Source organism: Phocoena sinus, chromosome 2 (assembly GCF_008692025.1).
Source record: "Phocoena sinus isolate mPhoSin1 chromosome 2, mPhoSin1.pri, whole genome shotgun sequence".
Taxonomy (NCBI): domain Eukaryota; kingdom Metazoa; phylum Chordata; class Mammalia; order Artiodactyla; family Phocoenidae; genus Phocoena; species Phocoena sinus.
This window is the reverse complement of record NC_045764.1, coordinates 37,369,343-37,383,109: the sequence shown is the minus strand read 5'-3', so window position 1 is coordinate 37,383,109 and position 13,767 is coordinate 37,369,343. Positions and strand designations below refer to the sequence as shown.

The following is a 13,767-nucleotide window of genomic DNA, read 5'->3' as shown; positions in this document are numbered from 1 at the left end:
ACCCTCTTGACGGAGGTCAAGGAGAGAAGTGGGACACCAAACAGGTGTCACCAAGGTTGCATGACAGCTAAGAAAAGATGTCTCCAAAAATGAGGGACTGGAAGTCCGAAAAGAGGTGCCAAAACACTATGAGACTTGCTGGCTCATTAGCTGATTCAGGGAGGGGTCTTGAAAAGTAAGGCTTCCCTGATGCTAAAGGACGTCACCAGCATTTAATACATTCTTAACATTTGACCCTGTTCTTGTGGACCCCAGATTCGGAATATCATCTAAGTGCTGACAATCTGCTAGGCAAGAGAATGGCAACTCATTGTTCTAATTGGTACTTTTAATGAGGGAGATGGAGCATTTTTCACATATTTGTGGGCTGTTTGCATTTCCTTTTCTGAGAACAGCCTAGTCACACACATCCTTTGTTCATTTTTCTACTAGGTTGTCTTTTTTTTCTTAATGATTTATAGATACTCTTTGTATATTATGGATATTAATCCTTTGCCATATATTTTTTCCCTTTTTCCTCTGTCATTTATGTTTTAATTTTGTTTACGTTGTCTTCTACAAAAAATTTTACAGTTTCATGCTGTCCCATGCAAATCTTTTTCTTTGGCTTCTGTGTTTCATGATGTTGTACTTAAAATTTCTCTCACTGAGATGATTCAGCTGCTGCTTCAGATGTTCTGAGAAACGACGGCCACAACACTTGCAGTGGCAGCAAATCATGCATGCGTTTCAAAAGAAAATGTTTATTTTAAAAATAAGAACTGTCACCCCAAGCACTTATTTAAATATTAATAGATATGGATAAAAATTACAAATGGTATTATGAAACTAACAGCTTTATATTCACAGATGGTCAGATGCTGACAAACAACAACTAAGATCTATGTACACTGAGATGAGATTTGGTTGTTATGAAAATGCATATGAAGGCTTAAGAAACGGCCTATTTACAGGCTTTGGTGGAGCCATAATCCCCAATTTTCTACTGACTCCTGATGCCGCTTGAGAGCCATGCAAAGATGAACTGGGTCCAAATATGCTGGAGGGTTTAGTTTTAGAAGGTATCCTTCTGCATGTGCTGGACCCCCTAAAATGCGACAAAGAAAAGAAAATTAAAATGTCAAATAAAACCAAAAGTGAACAGTTTTCTTTCTCTTAACCTGCATGCAGCTATATAATCCATGATTTTCCTTGGTGTTCCATGTCTCTGCATTTTCTGCCTATAATGGCCCTGGATGGGGTCAGTTTCCTTTACAATTCAAGGAGTAAATGACCGTCACCGTTTACACCAATTTGTCCTACGTTTGTCCTCCTAAAACGTCAAGGATTCTGTGACTTGAGCCCAACCCCATGTGCCTTCTCTCTACCCTTTCACAGACCCCTCCCTCTCCCACGCCTCCCTCCAGGCATCTGAGCTGAGATCCATGCTCCCATCTACTCCGACCACAGAAAGGAAGTGAGAATACCTTGTTTTAAGGCCTCAATGCCCAGACAATAGACACTGTGGAATTACTGTGCTCCCACAGTCCAGAGGAAGGGGGCTTTGTGGGTGGGTGGAGACAGAGCAGAGCAGAGCAGAGAAGAGCAGAGCGAGCCTCCTCCTGCAGAGGGGAAGGCTGCAGATGTGGTTCCCCGGGCCCGCAGCAGCGGGGACCTGGCACATCTCTGTCAGGGCCCTGTTGCCAGGGGCTTGCTCGCTCGTCTACATTCCAAGATCTGCCTGTTCTCACCTCCCACTCACTGCCTTTAAAAAAGGGTGAGGGCTTCCCTGGTGGCGCAGTGGTTGAGTGTCCACCTGCTGATGCAGGGGACACAGGTTCGTGCCCCGGTCTGGGAAGATCCCACATGCCGCGGAGCGGCTAGGCCTGTGAGCCATGGCCGCTGAGCCTGCGCATCCGGAGCCTGTGCTCCACAACAGGAGAGGCCACAACAGTGAGAGGCCCACGTACCGCAAAAACAAAATAAAATAAAAATAAAAAATAAGAAAGGGTGAGAGGCCCCTGCCACAGCCTACTACAAAGTCCTTCCAGCACCTCACTTCCCCCACTGATCTGAAGATAACAGCTTTTTCTCTCCGCTGAAAATAAATGGTAAAAAAAAAAATCACAGGGTCAGCATGTTAGCCTTTCCCTAAACGAGTATTTCCCGCCCCATTGTAACCAGGCTGAATTCATGCCTGGTGTTAATTCCCTACCATCAAGCACACAAGTGGCCTCCGATCTGATCTCTGAATTTAGGGGCCTGGGTATGAGGGCCACCAGTCTGCTAATGACATTTTGGTGGGGCTGAGGGAAGAGTGGTTTTTTAAAAACTCTTGCTCGAGGGCAATTTTACTGCAGAACTGGCAAAGATGTGCTAAACCAGCAGAGAAGCAGCCTTAAATTTCCCTATGCTGATTTCCTGCTGAGATATTAAGTCCCCAGCAAAAACCTGCTGTTTATGTTGATTTGCAGAATGAATCTGCCTTCAGCAGCCTCTATTTCACCAGAGTCATCCATTTTACTCCCACTCAGAGCTCAGAACACAACCAGTTCATTGCGTGTTCTTCTGAAGATGTGAAACTCTGAGGGTAGGGTGGGGTGTTAAGGGTTCTGGCAAAGAGCCACGTTTATTTTGTGGCTGTGTGGATCCTCAGCTAGGTGAGCAGCCTGGACACATGGGAAGCCACCTTGCAGAGTGGTTCAGTGGAAACGAGGATAACGGGGCACAGATACCAAGAGGCTGCTACAGGGTAAAGCAAAGTTACACTACTTCCTGGTTTTAGCCAGTAGGGACTAGAAAATAATCCCACCTTAAACACACGGGCTAATTAAAAACTAGCATCAAAAGCGGTACTGGGGCTTCCCTGGTGGCGCAGCGGTTGAGAGTCCACCTGCCGATGCAGGGGACACGGGTTCGTGCCCGGGTCCGGGAAGATCCCACATGCCGTGGAGCGGCTGGGCCCGTGAGCCATGGCTGCTGAGCCTGCGCGTCCGGAGCCTGTGCTCCGCAACGGGAGTAGGCCACGACAGTGAGAGGCCCGCGTACCGCAAGAAACAGAAACAGAAACAAAAACAAAAGTGGTACTGGCTTTTGGACAAATATGAGTTTTACTACTTACTAGCTTAGGTTCTAGGCCATAGGGCAAAGTGCTTCCATCTTATCAACAAAAGTTGTGAAAACAACAAGAGAGCCAATGGTTTACTCTGTTCTAACTAGCAACAATGAGGAGATCATGATGGGTTTTCAGGAATCTCCGTGGACCACGTGCAACAGTGAAAGTGCTCCAGGCAGGCCTGGGTGAGCCAGTGTCCAGTCCTACCTGTGAGACTGGTACCAGGCTGGGGACAGCTTCACGTAAACCTTCCCCAGGGGAAGCTTCAGGAAGCCTCAGCTTTCTCATGATAAATCCCAGGGAGTTGGACAGAGGCCTTTTAAGGTCTTCTACTCTGTGTGAGTGCCTGAGGAAATGAGTATTTCCCAAAATGGGGGAATAAATGAAGAAAATAAGAAAATGTCCCTACTGAAGAGCGTCTGCAGGTCACTTGCACACTAAAAACCACAAAAATTATTATTCGGCCATAAAAATGAATGAAATCTGGCCATTTGTGACAACATTGATGGACCTCGAGGGCACTATGCTAACTGAAATAAGTCAAGGACAAATACTGTATGAACTCTCTTACATGTGGAACCTAAATATATATATATACATATATATAAACCATGTTTGTAGATGCGAGAACATATTGGTGGTTGCAAGAGGTTGGAGTGGGGTGGGTGTAGGATAAATGGGTAAAGTTTTTTTTTTTATTCTTTTAAAAGTTTAAATAGGGGCTTCCCTGGTGGCACAGTGGTTGAGAATCTGCCTGCCAATGCAGGGGACGCGGGTTCGAGCCCTGGTCTGGGAAGATCCCACATGCCGCAGAGCAATTGGGCCCATGAGCCACAATTACTGAGCCTGTGCATCTGAAGCCTGTGTTCCGCAACAAGAGAGGCCGTGATAGTGAGAGGCCCGCGCACCGCAATGGAGAGTGGTCCCTGCTTGCCACAACTAGAGAAAGCCCTCGCACAGAAATGAAGACCCAACACAGCCATAAATAAATAAAATTAAAAAAAAAAAAAAGTTTAAATGGAATTAAAATAAATAAATAAAACCCACAAAATTAAACTAACATTTACTAATGCCTTTAATTTCTGTACCCCAACAGAAGGATTAGCACATACAAGATGTCTGTTTATGGACTTAACAAGGAAATAACAATTTGGTAACATGTGCCTTCCTTTCTTTTCCCCCACTCAATTTTTGGTCTTTATTACCCAGAAGGAAAAGAGGTAGAAAAACTGAAAAAGAAAAACACAACAGGGCTTCCCTGGTGGTGCAGTGGTTGAGAGTCCGCCTGCCGATGCAGGGGACACGGGTTCGTGCCCCGGTCCGGGAAGATCCCACATGCCGTGGAGCGGCTGGGCCCGTGAGCCATGGCCGCTGAGCCTGCGCGTCCAGTGTGCTCCGCAACGGGAGAGGCCACAACAGTGATAGGTCCGCGTACCGCAAAAAAAAAAAACAAAAAAAACCACAACAGCTTGCACAAGTTTCCTGAGGACTTGTTCCCTTTTCCTGTAAGCATTTCTGTTACAATACATAAATGCTTAGGGCCACATTCTCCAGACTGATGGGGTGGTCACAACCCTACCAGACCTTACCTACAAGGCAAGGGCAGAGCATGTCCTTGCAGAAACCAGGAAAAAAGGGCTGTCAGAAGCAGTGTGATTATGAAGAAATAAGACGCTGCCCGGATTGTCACCAGGACCTTACAGTAGTGCTATCTTTGTTCCGCCTTGGTAAGCAGAGAGCACCCAAAGTGGATGCAACACAGCTTAGGAGCCAGGCAGATGTAGGAAAGGGAAGATGGCGGGGCTGGACTGACCTCTTGGGGTTCCTGCTGTGGCCTCTTCTCTGCTACCCTGCAAAGCTTGGGAGGCTGGCTCTCCCAGGTGTTACTGAATGGCAGGGAGTGTGCGGAGCCTCCGGGTGGAGGCCCTGCAGATTCTGCAGCAATAGAAGCGGTGTGGCAAGTATTGGCGAAAGCATAAGGGTGATGAGAAAACAAAACCCTTTGTTGGGACTTCCCTGGTGGCACAGTGGTTAAGAATCCTCCTGTCAATGCAGGGGACACAGGTTCAATCCCCGGTCCGGGAAGATCCCACATGCTGCAGAGCAACTAAGCCCATGTGCCACAACTACGGAGCCTGCGCCCTAGAGCCTATGAGCCACAACTACTGAGCCCACGTGCCACAACTACTGAAGCCCGTGTGCCTAGAGCCTGTGCTCCACAACAAGAGAAGCCACGGCAATGAGAAGCCCGTGCACTGCAACAAAGAGTAGCTCCCACTCGCCGCCAACTAGAGAAAGCCCGTGCATAGCAACGAAGACCCAACGCAGCCAAAAATATATATATAAATAAAAAGAAACTTTAAAAAAACAAAACCCCCTCTGTTTATTCAGCTAGTATATGATTTACAGTATTATAGGTGGAAAATTCACTTAAGAGCAACTGGCAGAAAAAAAAAAGTTTTTTTCCTAAGGTAATGTCAAAATTGGAGAAGTTTTTGCAAACTAGAAAACTTTGATCATCAACCTAGGAGTAGATATCTTAAAAATCTGAAACAAATGTTTTTGTTTGGGATCAGACCTTAATCCTCACTCCACAAACGGGAGAGGCAACATTTAACAACGGCAATGGCTTACTTTAATAAATGCTTCAAAGCAAATCAGAGCAGCTGTACTTTTATATTTTTCTCCCTTCTACCCTACATTGCAGAAAAGGTGGCAGAACTTACCCTTTTGTCTTGGAACCACCGAAACCAGTTTTTCTCCTCTTAGACCTTTGGGAGGCTGGCATCCTTTTCCTCTTTCTTTCGTTTTTGGTTTTATTTGCAAAGTAGTGAGAAGATATGGGTGTTTCCTCATCCAGCTCCTCAGGGGCATTTCTTCCAGTGCCTCTGCTGCTGGAGGGGCTTCTCCGTGAGGAATCGTCCTCAGCTACAAATGGACAATGCAGACATTTACCCGTGATGCCATTCTGATCCAAGTGTGGTTACAGTCTACGCGGAGATACACAGCACAGGGGTGCAGTTCAGCCAAAGCCCAGCTGCTTTCCTGTAGCATCTTGCCATTTGGATTCAAACACCCCACAAGAACTGAGCACTTCTTTTATTTCGCAAAGCCCCAAAGTAGTCAATGGCAATTTATTTTTAAAGTAAGGGGTTCAGAGTTCATTAAGAAAACGTGTGATGCTCTTTAACTTAACCAGAGATGTCAGGTTTTATTAGCTCACATTCTGTAGCCCACGTCCCTGTTATTGTTTGGGCAATTAATCCTGTTAAGTTCTTTGAAAAGTATAAAGTGCTAAACAAAAGACAATTTTATTTATAGTTCTACACATGCTGAAAAAATAAGTCCAACATAAGGAAAACATAACTATGTCCTGCACCTCATCTTTGGGCGATAGTTACTTAGTAAATGGCTGTCAGAAAATTCTAGACCACATTTTACTCTTCTTCGCATAATAGTTGTGAACATTTCACATACTATGCAGGAAATGGGTCTGTATGAAAGCACACATTTGCAAAGAAGATGGTAATTTCCATAGGTATTTGCAACCCAAGGCACACCCAAAGCACGAAATCTCCTTCTAGGTTAACAGTGACCAGGTCTTCATTTTCTGAAGATATTTCCTGGCTGGTCTGGTTCACCCTCAGGCTACCCTACCTTACTGCATGGTAGGAAGGGCACACAGGCAGACAGTGCAGCTCGGGTGAAGTGTGCTGTCATCCCAGCTGGGGGACTTTGAGGAAATGAAAAGGCCTCACCACTTTTCCCCTCTAAAATGGGTGTTGGGGAATATCTAGCGAGGTCCAGTGGTTAGGACTGGGCTCTCTCACTGCAGTGGGCCTGGGTTCAATCCCTGGTCAGGGAACTAAGCTCCCGCAAGCCATGTGGCGTGGCCAAAAATAAATAAATAAATTAAAAAAAATAAAAATAAATAAAAAAACAAAATAAAATCAGTGTTATAAGGATTGAATGACACAGAATAGGCAAAGCTCTTGGCTCTGTCCTCCCTCAATAAGTGGGAGTGATCATGACCACACTGTGGGCTGTTTTTGCAGAGCAGCCCTACCTTACGTGGGCAAAAATCCCTATCCAAACAAGTTACTATACTAAACAAACATTAAGTTCCCACTAAGAGGTGAATGTATTTGAAGTAAGGATTTATGGAATAATTACCATACAGAGGAATTAACGAAAACCTGACTCTTCGGCGTTTTGTCAATGGATAAAACACGACCGTGGAGAGACAGAATGTGAAATGCATGCTCACTCATGTCTCATCCTGCTACTCTGAGAAGGACCCCTCCCGTGGTCCATTACAGAAACAGGGAAACATTTCACTTGGCTAGTCTGCATATGGCAATACGCTGGAGGAGGGCACCCGACTCCTGCATCTGTATCTCCCACAACGAAATTTTTCTTTGTTCTCGATTTTTCCCTGCGTCCATGCTTTCTATAGCTCAGTGTTGAGCTTCATAATTAGAGGTGCTACATGACAGGCTACCAGCAACCTTTGGGAACGTCCACTAATGATGTACTCACTCGGGCATATTCTTTCAGTGGCTAATAACAATAAGATTCTCCAGTAGTCCAATTACATGTTCATTTTCCCAAAACATTTAAACTCCACTCTTAAACTTTAGACATGATTGTCAGAAAACACTTCCCGTCCTCAGACATAGAAACTGAAAAACAAAGAGGCTATGTGTGGCTTGCCGAGGATTACAGAGTGAGATGGTGGCAGATATGTGATCTGCACCCAGGGTTCCAGATTCCTCAGGCACTTGCCTTAACAGAACAAGCAACTCCTGGGCCCAAAGGTCGTCCTCTGGGTCCTGTTAGCAAGTTCAGTAACGGGTCTCCCCTGGGGGACCTGAGCACTGGTGTCCTCTAAGAGGTGCCTGGCACACCACTGGGGTCTCCTCTGAGAACCTGGATGTTAGTGTGACAAGGTGTAGGGACCATTAACACAAGCCAGAAACCACATGATTCTAATCCAGTGAGATGCATCGTTTAACATTAAAAGAGGCTTTCAGAAAACCCATATTTGGCTGTATACTGAACCTGGTAATGTCCACTCAGAATATTTCTGTAATATTGGAATCACTTCTGCACCATATTTTTCCAGTTTGTCTTCAGTAACACCATCAATTTGAAGCAAAACCTCAGGATCAGACGATAAAGATTCTGTGCACGGGCATAAAATTAGAAATTTGAATTACCACCCAGAGAAAACCCACTGAATTTATGCTCATTCAGCACATGTTTGTTAAGTGCCAACTAACTGCAGAGCACCGGGTACATGGGCTGATTTTCTAAAAGGCAGTTAAATGCCGACAGAGGCAGCGCACAGGCCCAGAGGGCAGGAGCCTGTGGTCCAATCCCAGCAGCAAAGGTGCGTGGAGTCAGGGCCGAGAATGGGAGGGAGCACGGGATATGGGGGTAAGCGGAGTGGGGGTTCCTGGGCAGTGTGCCCGAGAGGTAACTGGACTTTGCTCTTGGCCCACTGCTCTCACAACCAAGACTTGTCTAGCTACAAGTATGGTGATGCTTGTTTGCAGAAAAGGCCCACATCTGTATTTCCAGCTCTGACTTCTCCCCTGCACTCCACATTTGTATACCCTACTCAGTAAGGCCTTAACTGAATTCTTACTTCCCCCCAACCCAAACCTGTTCTTCAGGTCTTTCTGCACGTGGGTGAAGCAAGTACTCTGCCTTTAACAAGTAGGCCATTAAGAGTCTTCTGCGTAGGGCTTCCCTGGTGGTGCAGTGGTTAAGAATCCGCCTGCCAATGCAGGGCACAAGGGTTCAAGCCCTGATCCAGGAAGATCCCACATGCTGCGAAGCAACTAAGCCCGTGCCTCACGACTACTGAGCTTGCGCTCTACAGCCTGTGAACCACAACTACTGAGCCCACATGCTACAACTACTGAAGCTTGTGCACCTAGAGCCCGTGGTCCTCAAGAGAAGCCACTGCAAAGAGAAGCCCATGCACAACTGAGTAGCCCCCCCTCGCCACAACTAGAGAAAGCCCGTGCACAGAACAAAGACCCAACGCAGCCAAAAATAAAATAAATTTTTTTAAAAAAGAGTCTTCTGCGTAGAGAAGGCACAACAGTCTTATAGCTAGACAAGCCTGTTATTTTAAAGATCACTCTGGCTGCTGTACATGGGAAATGGATTGTAAGGGAAAGAGGGGAAACCAGAGCCTGGTGGAAGCCACCACAGGTGCGAGAGAGGACGCTGTGAACTAGCGGGTAGTAGTGAAGACAGAGAGAAGAAATAGATTCGGACATGTTTTGGAGGCTGGGTCTGTAGGATTTATTGATGCACTGGCTATGGGCAGTGAGGCAGTAATAATTCCCTTGTATCTGAGTTGAGTAAAGGGTGGATTTCAAATCCGTGATTGTAACATCATTTCTACGTTTAGAGGAAAAGAATAGACCTGTGGGACAGACCAGGAGGTTTATGGAAAGGGTTACTGGAAGATAAAGTGGGGGAGTCCCAGATCCCTGGGACTTCCCTGGTGGTCCAGTAATTAAGACCCCACGCTTCCACTGCAGGGGGTGTGGGTTCAATCCCTGGTCGGGGAACTAAGATCCTGTATGCTGTGAGGGTGCGGCCAAAAAATATAAATAAATAAAATAAAAAGAAATGCAGATTCCTGATAGAATTTGTACCTTATCTGGAGAGCTGTTGGAATTTTAGCCAAGTATTTAGAAGATTAAAATGAATATCATGTTCACATCTGGAGATAAGGAGACCAGTTAGGAAACTTCACTAATAGCCTAGGAACAAAATACTACATTTCATGGTTTCTAAGATATACTCTTTTTTTTTTTGCGTTTTGGCATTCCTGAGGTCAAGAGGTGCCTTACAAGTGCTGACGACCAAATGGCAGCTGTGCTGTCACTGCCTCCACATGTGAGATCTCAGTCATAGCTATCAGTGCTGCCGGCATGCCGACAGCGCCACTGCAGTGCTGGTTCCTCACGTGTTGAATTGAACTGCACATGAAATGTGTTAGAAAAGACTAGATTGTGATTAGCACTGAGAAAATGATTGAGCATGCAGAAAAGCTCAGAAACGGAGTAATGGGGGATAAATTTGGCATTAACAAAGCAAATTGTATGTCCTGGAGGAAATGACAATTCCACAGTTTCTTGCAAGAAACAACCAAGTGCTTTACATGACCTGAAGTAGATGAAGCAGTGTTACATTTGTGTTACTGAGAGACGTGCAGCCTCCCGCGGACACTTTCTGGTATCATCAAGAAAGTGTCACCATCAAATCAGAACGGGTGACAAGGATTTTGATTAAAATTTTGGGGAACAGAGTGGAGCATGCTAAAAAGGCTGTGTCACTAACGTTCCTGATGACATGAGGGAAAACAAAGACATGGACAACTGACTCAAAAAATAATTCAGAAGAGTCAGGTTTTGAATGTGAATTTTTACAAGTACTTAAATCAATCTACTTTGATTGTATGCATTTTCCATATATGCACAGTTATATATGATAAAAATCTAAATAAAGTAAAAACAACTCTTTCAATAAAAGCACTGTGTCACAGTTTAATTAGTAGAATTTTTTCTTTCTCAATAATCCATAAAATAACCATGTGGCATTTTAGAGTTGATGAAATACTGTAATGACCTATGGTGGCAGGAGTGGGAATGGAAGAGAGAGAAGTGATGATTATAAGCTTTTATGAAGGAAGAGGGTGGAAGGAAATGTACACTAGTCAGTCAACCATGTGGCCAACTTATTTTCCAGGGACTCTACTATTAGAATTCTGGGTTGAGCTGTCTGAAGCCACGGAAATAACTCACGTCAGCAAGGATTTATCAAAAAATACTTAGACACAGCAGTGTGCTAGATCCGGATTCAGAGAAGCATAAAACAAAATCTCTTTTCAAAAGGAACTCAGCTCCGCATTGCAAAGACACGTACACACATAGTTAAACATCATAAGGCAGGCAAATAAGGCACACAAATTCATTAAGTGACATCTGGTGTTAGCGATTAGAATTATCCACATCCTAACATGCAGCATTAGACTGAAGTATAAGATTGAAATGATACCATATGTCTGAATAACAAAGTACTGTGTATATCTTTTTTTTTTTTTACTTTTTTTTTTACTGTGTATATCTTAAAATATATATTTTATCTCAAGAATGAGTTTAAACTGTTTTTCTGAGCTTTCAATTCAGAGATCAAAAAGACTGAGATATATTAATGCTCTTGATAAGTTCCTTAGCAAGATTAACTTTTAGCCTATTAACTTATGCCATGCAACAGAAGACTCACACACACCAACCTGCAAGCTTCTTGAGAGTGACAGTATTAAAAATATTAAAGTAATGGACACCAAAAACTTTTCCCAGAGATTTGCAGACTTCCGTAAGCTCTCCAAGACATTTCTTAACCATCTCTTCCCTCTGAGATACCTTTGTCACTAAAGCTTTTTGTTTTTTCACACTGCTGGAATTTTCCGTTTCCATAAAGTCTACCTTTGTGAGAGAAAATGAGAGCACAGGAATGAGTGAATGCACATAGAGGCTTTATTTAATGCTTAATTACATTTTTGGGGGGTACTTCTGTTATGCCAAGTAGATAGTAAGTCCCTCGGGAACGGGGCTGTATATTCTCCATCTTTATATTTCCTATGCCAGCACAGACTAGCTTTCTGATAAATGTTTATTTAATGAATATACGATGATTTAATGATCTGACAACCAACCCACTCAATTCATTTTGACAGGTGTTACATTACTTGGGTTCAATTTTAAGATCTCTTTCTAAATTAAGAAGAATAGAATATGTTCATATAGGACAGTATATATAAATTCAGTATCCATAAGCTTTGGAAAAGACACTTGAGTTCACAGTAAAATAGTTCTGTCTACTCATTGTGAGATAATAAAATAAACATTTAAAATACCATACCTTTAAATGCCCATTTAGTACATGTTGGGCTTTATTTCCAGGCATCACATATGCAATTGGTTGATCATTGGCATTGATATATAAGTCTTCATCCAAAATCCTGTCAAGTATCAGCTTTTTAAAAAGTCTTTCAGCATTGTGTCTTGAATAAGTGGATCCCTTTCCAAATATTCCTGACTGAATTTTTGCACTCTTACTCCCTGGTAAGAAGGTAAGAGAAATTAGATTAGTAAATGTAGGTATACCATAACTCTAACAGAAGAGGCTAAAAAAGCCATTTATGGACAGGTCTGGGTAAATGAGATAGCTAAGCTCTTCCGCAGGAAAAACCATGGCACAAATAGACACTTGTTTCCATGAAGTAAGAATATTTGAGTAGAATGCTAAAATAATTGTATGTACTTCTCTTCATCTTTTTATAACGTGCATTGGCCAAAAACAGCAGCAAAATTAAGTTTATCATTTTAGCATGTTGCATGTACAGCTTATAAAATTATATTAGAGCAAACAAATCAAAGACAGTTCATATAAACCCTAATAGCTTCATATCACTGTTGCAGAACACTCCACAAGGCTGTATACTTCCCTCCTCCTCCCACTGACTGAGAGTCCCACCCACAGCTGGATCCTTGGTTTCACATCCACGCTGCACTAATGACTAATGTTTTCATCATAAACACAATTTAAAAAATTTTATTACTTTTTTGGCTGCATTGGGTCTTCGTTGCTGCGTGTGGGCTTTCTCTAGTTGTAGCAAGTGGGGGCTACTCTTCCTTGTGGTGTGTAGGCTTCTCATTGCAGTGACTTTTCCTGTTGTGGAGCACAGGTTCTAGGTGCATGGGCTTCAGGAGTTGTGTGGCACGTGGGCTCAGCAGTTGTGGCTCGCGGGCTCTAGAGCGCAGGCTCAGTACTTGTGGAGCACGAGCTTAGCTGCTCCGCAGCATGTGGGATCCTCCCGGACCAGGGCTCGACAAGTGTATTCTTAACCACTGTGCCACCAGGAAAGCCTCACAATTTTATTATAACAATCTACTTAAGAAGGCTTGTGACACTGATTATAATCAGAATTAACAATTACTTTGTAAAGCTTTAGCTCTATTTTAAGAGTTCCAAATAATTACATTATTGTAAATTTCAGATGGCTTCTGGTCATAGATGCTGAATGATTCAAGTTTTTCCTTCTTCAAGTGATTTGTATCCCTGAAATGTCACAGTCCTGGGGCAGGACTACTGCTCTGATAATGGGCTGGCTGATGTGGACCAACCCTAATGCTGAGAATAACTAAGAAATCTGGACGAAACATAAACAATTTTCTTAAAAAACACCTAAGAGCTAATGAGCAACTGAAGAATGTGTCAGAAAAATGTCTGACTTAGCAATGTACATGAAAGGTACAAACAGAGATGTAGATGAGGGTGTATTTAAAAGGCTATCACATCACTATTTACAATAGAACAATATGTCCTAAAATAAAACTATTTAAATATATTTCATCAATATGATAAAATATAAATTAAAAACTACTTAAGAATAAAAAAATAAGAAAATGCTTATATCTTGTTATATAAAAATGACACAAACTATACATACAATATGATAAATATGTGATTGTGGGCAAACACACATTAAAACATTAGCAGTTTTTTTTGGAGTTATTTGTATTTTTCGGTTTTCTACAATATTATAATGTAGAATGATCATGTATCATTCTTATAACAAATTA

The 13,767-nt window shown here is 43.2% G+C and overlaps 1 protein-coding gene across 5 annotated transcripts in view; it reads right to left on the bottom strand.

The window, feature by feature from the left end:
- Positions 1–723: 723 nt before the first annotated feature.
- BLM (BLM RecQ like helicase) overlaps positions 724–13,767 on the bottom strand; it is an 87,234-nt gene continuing 74,190 nt past the window's right edge. For all 5 annotated transcript variants that reach the window (XM_032621887.1, XM_032621889.1, XM_032621890.1 and 2 more), the window contains 5 exons: positions 12,044–12,243; positions 11,415–11,607; positions 8,156–8,278; positions 5,821–6,022; positions 724–1,087 (listed from right to left, as the gene is read on the bottom strand). In XM_032621887.1, coding sequence (XP_032477778.1) covers positions 910–1,087; positions 5,821–6,022; positions 8,156–8,278; positions 11,415–11,607; positions 12,044–12,243 — 896 coding nt within the window. In that variant the 3' untranslated portion in view covers positions 724–909. The remainder of the gene's footprint in view (positions 1,088–5,820; positions 6,023–8,155; positions 8,279–11,414; positions 11,608–12,043; positions 12,244–13,767) is intronic.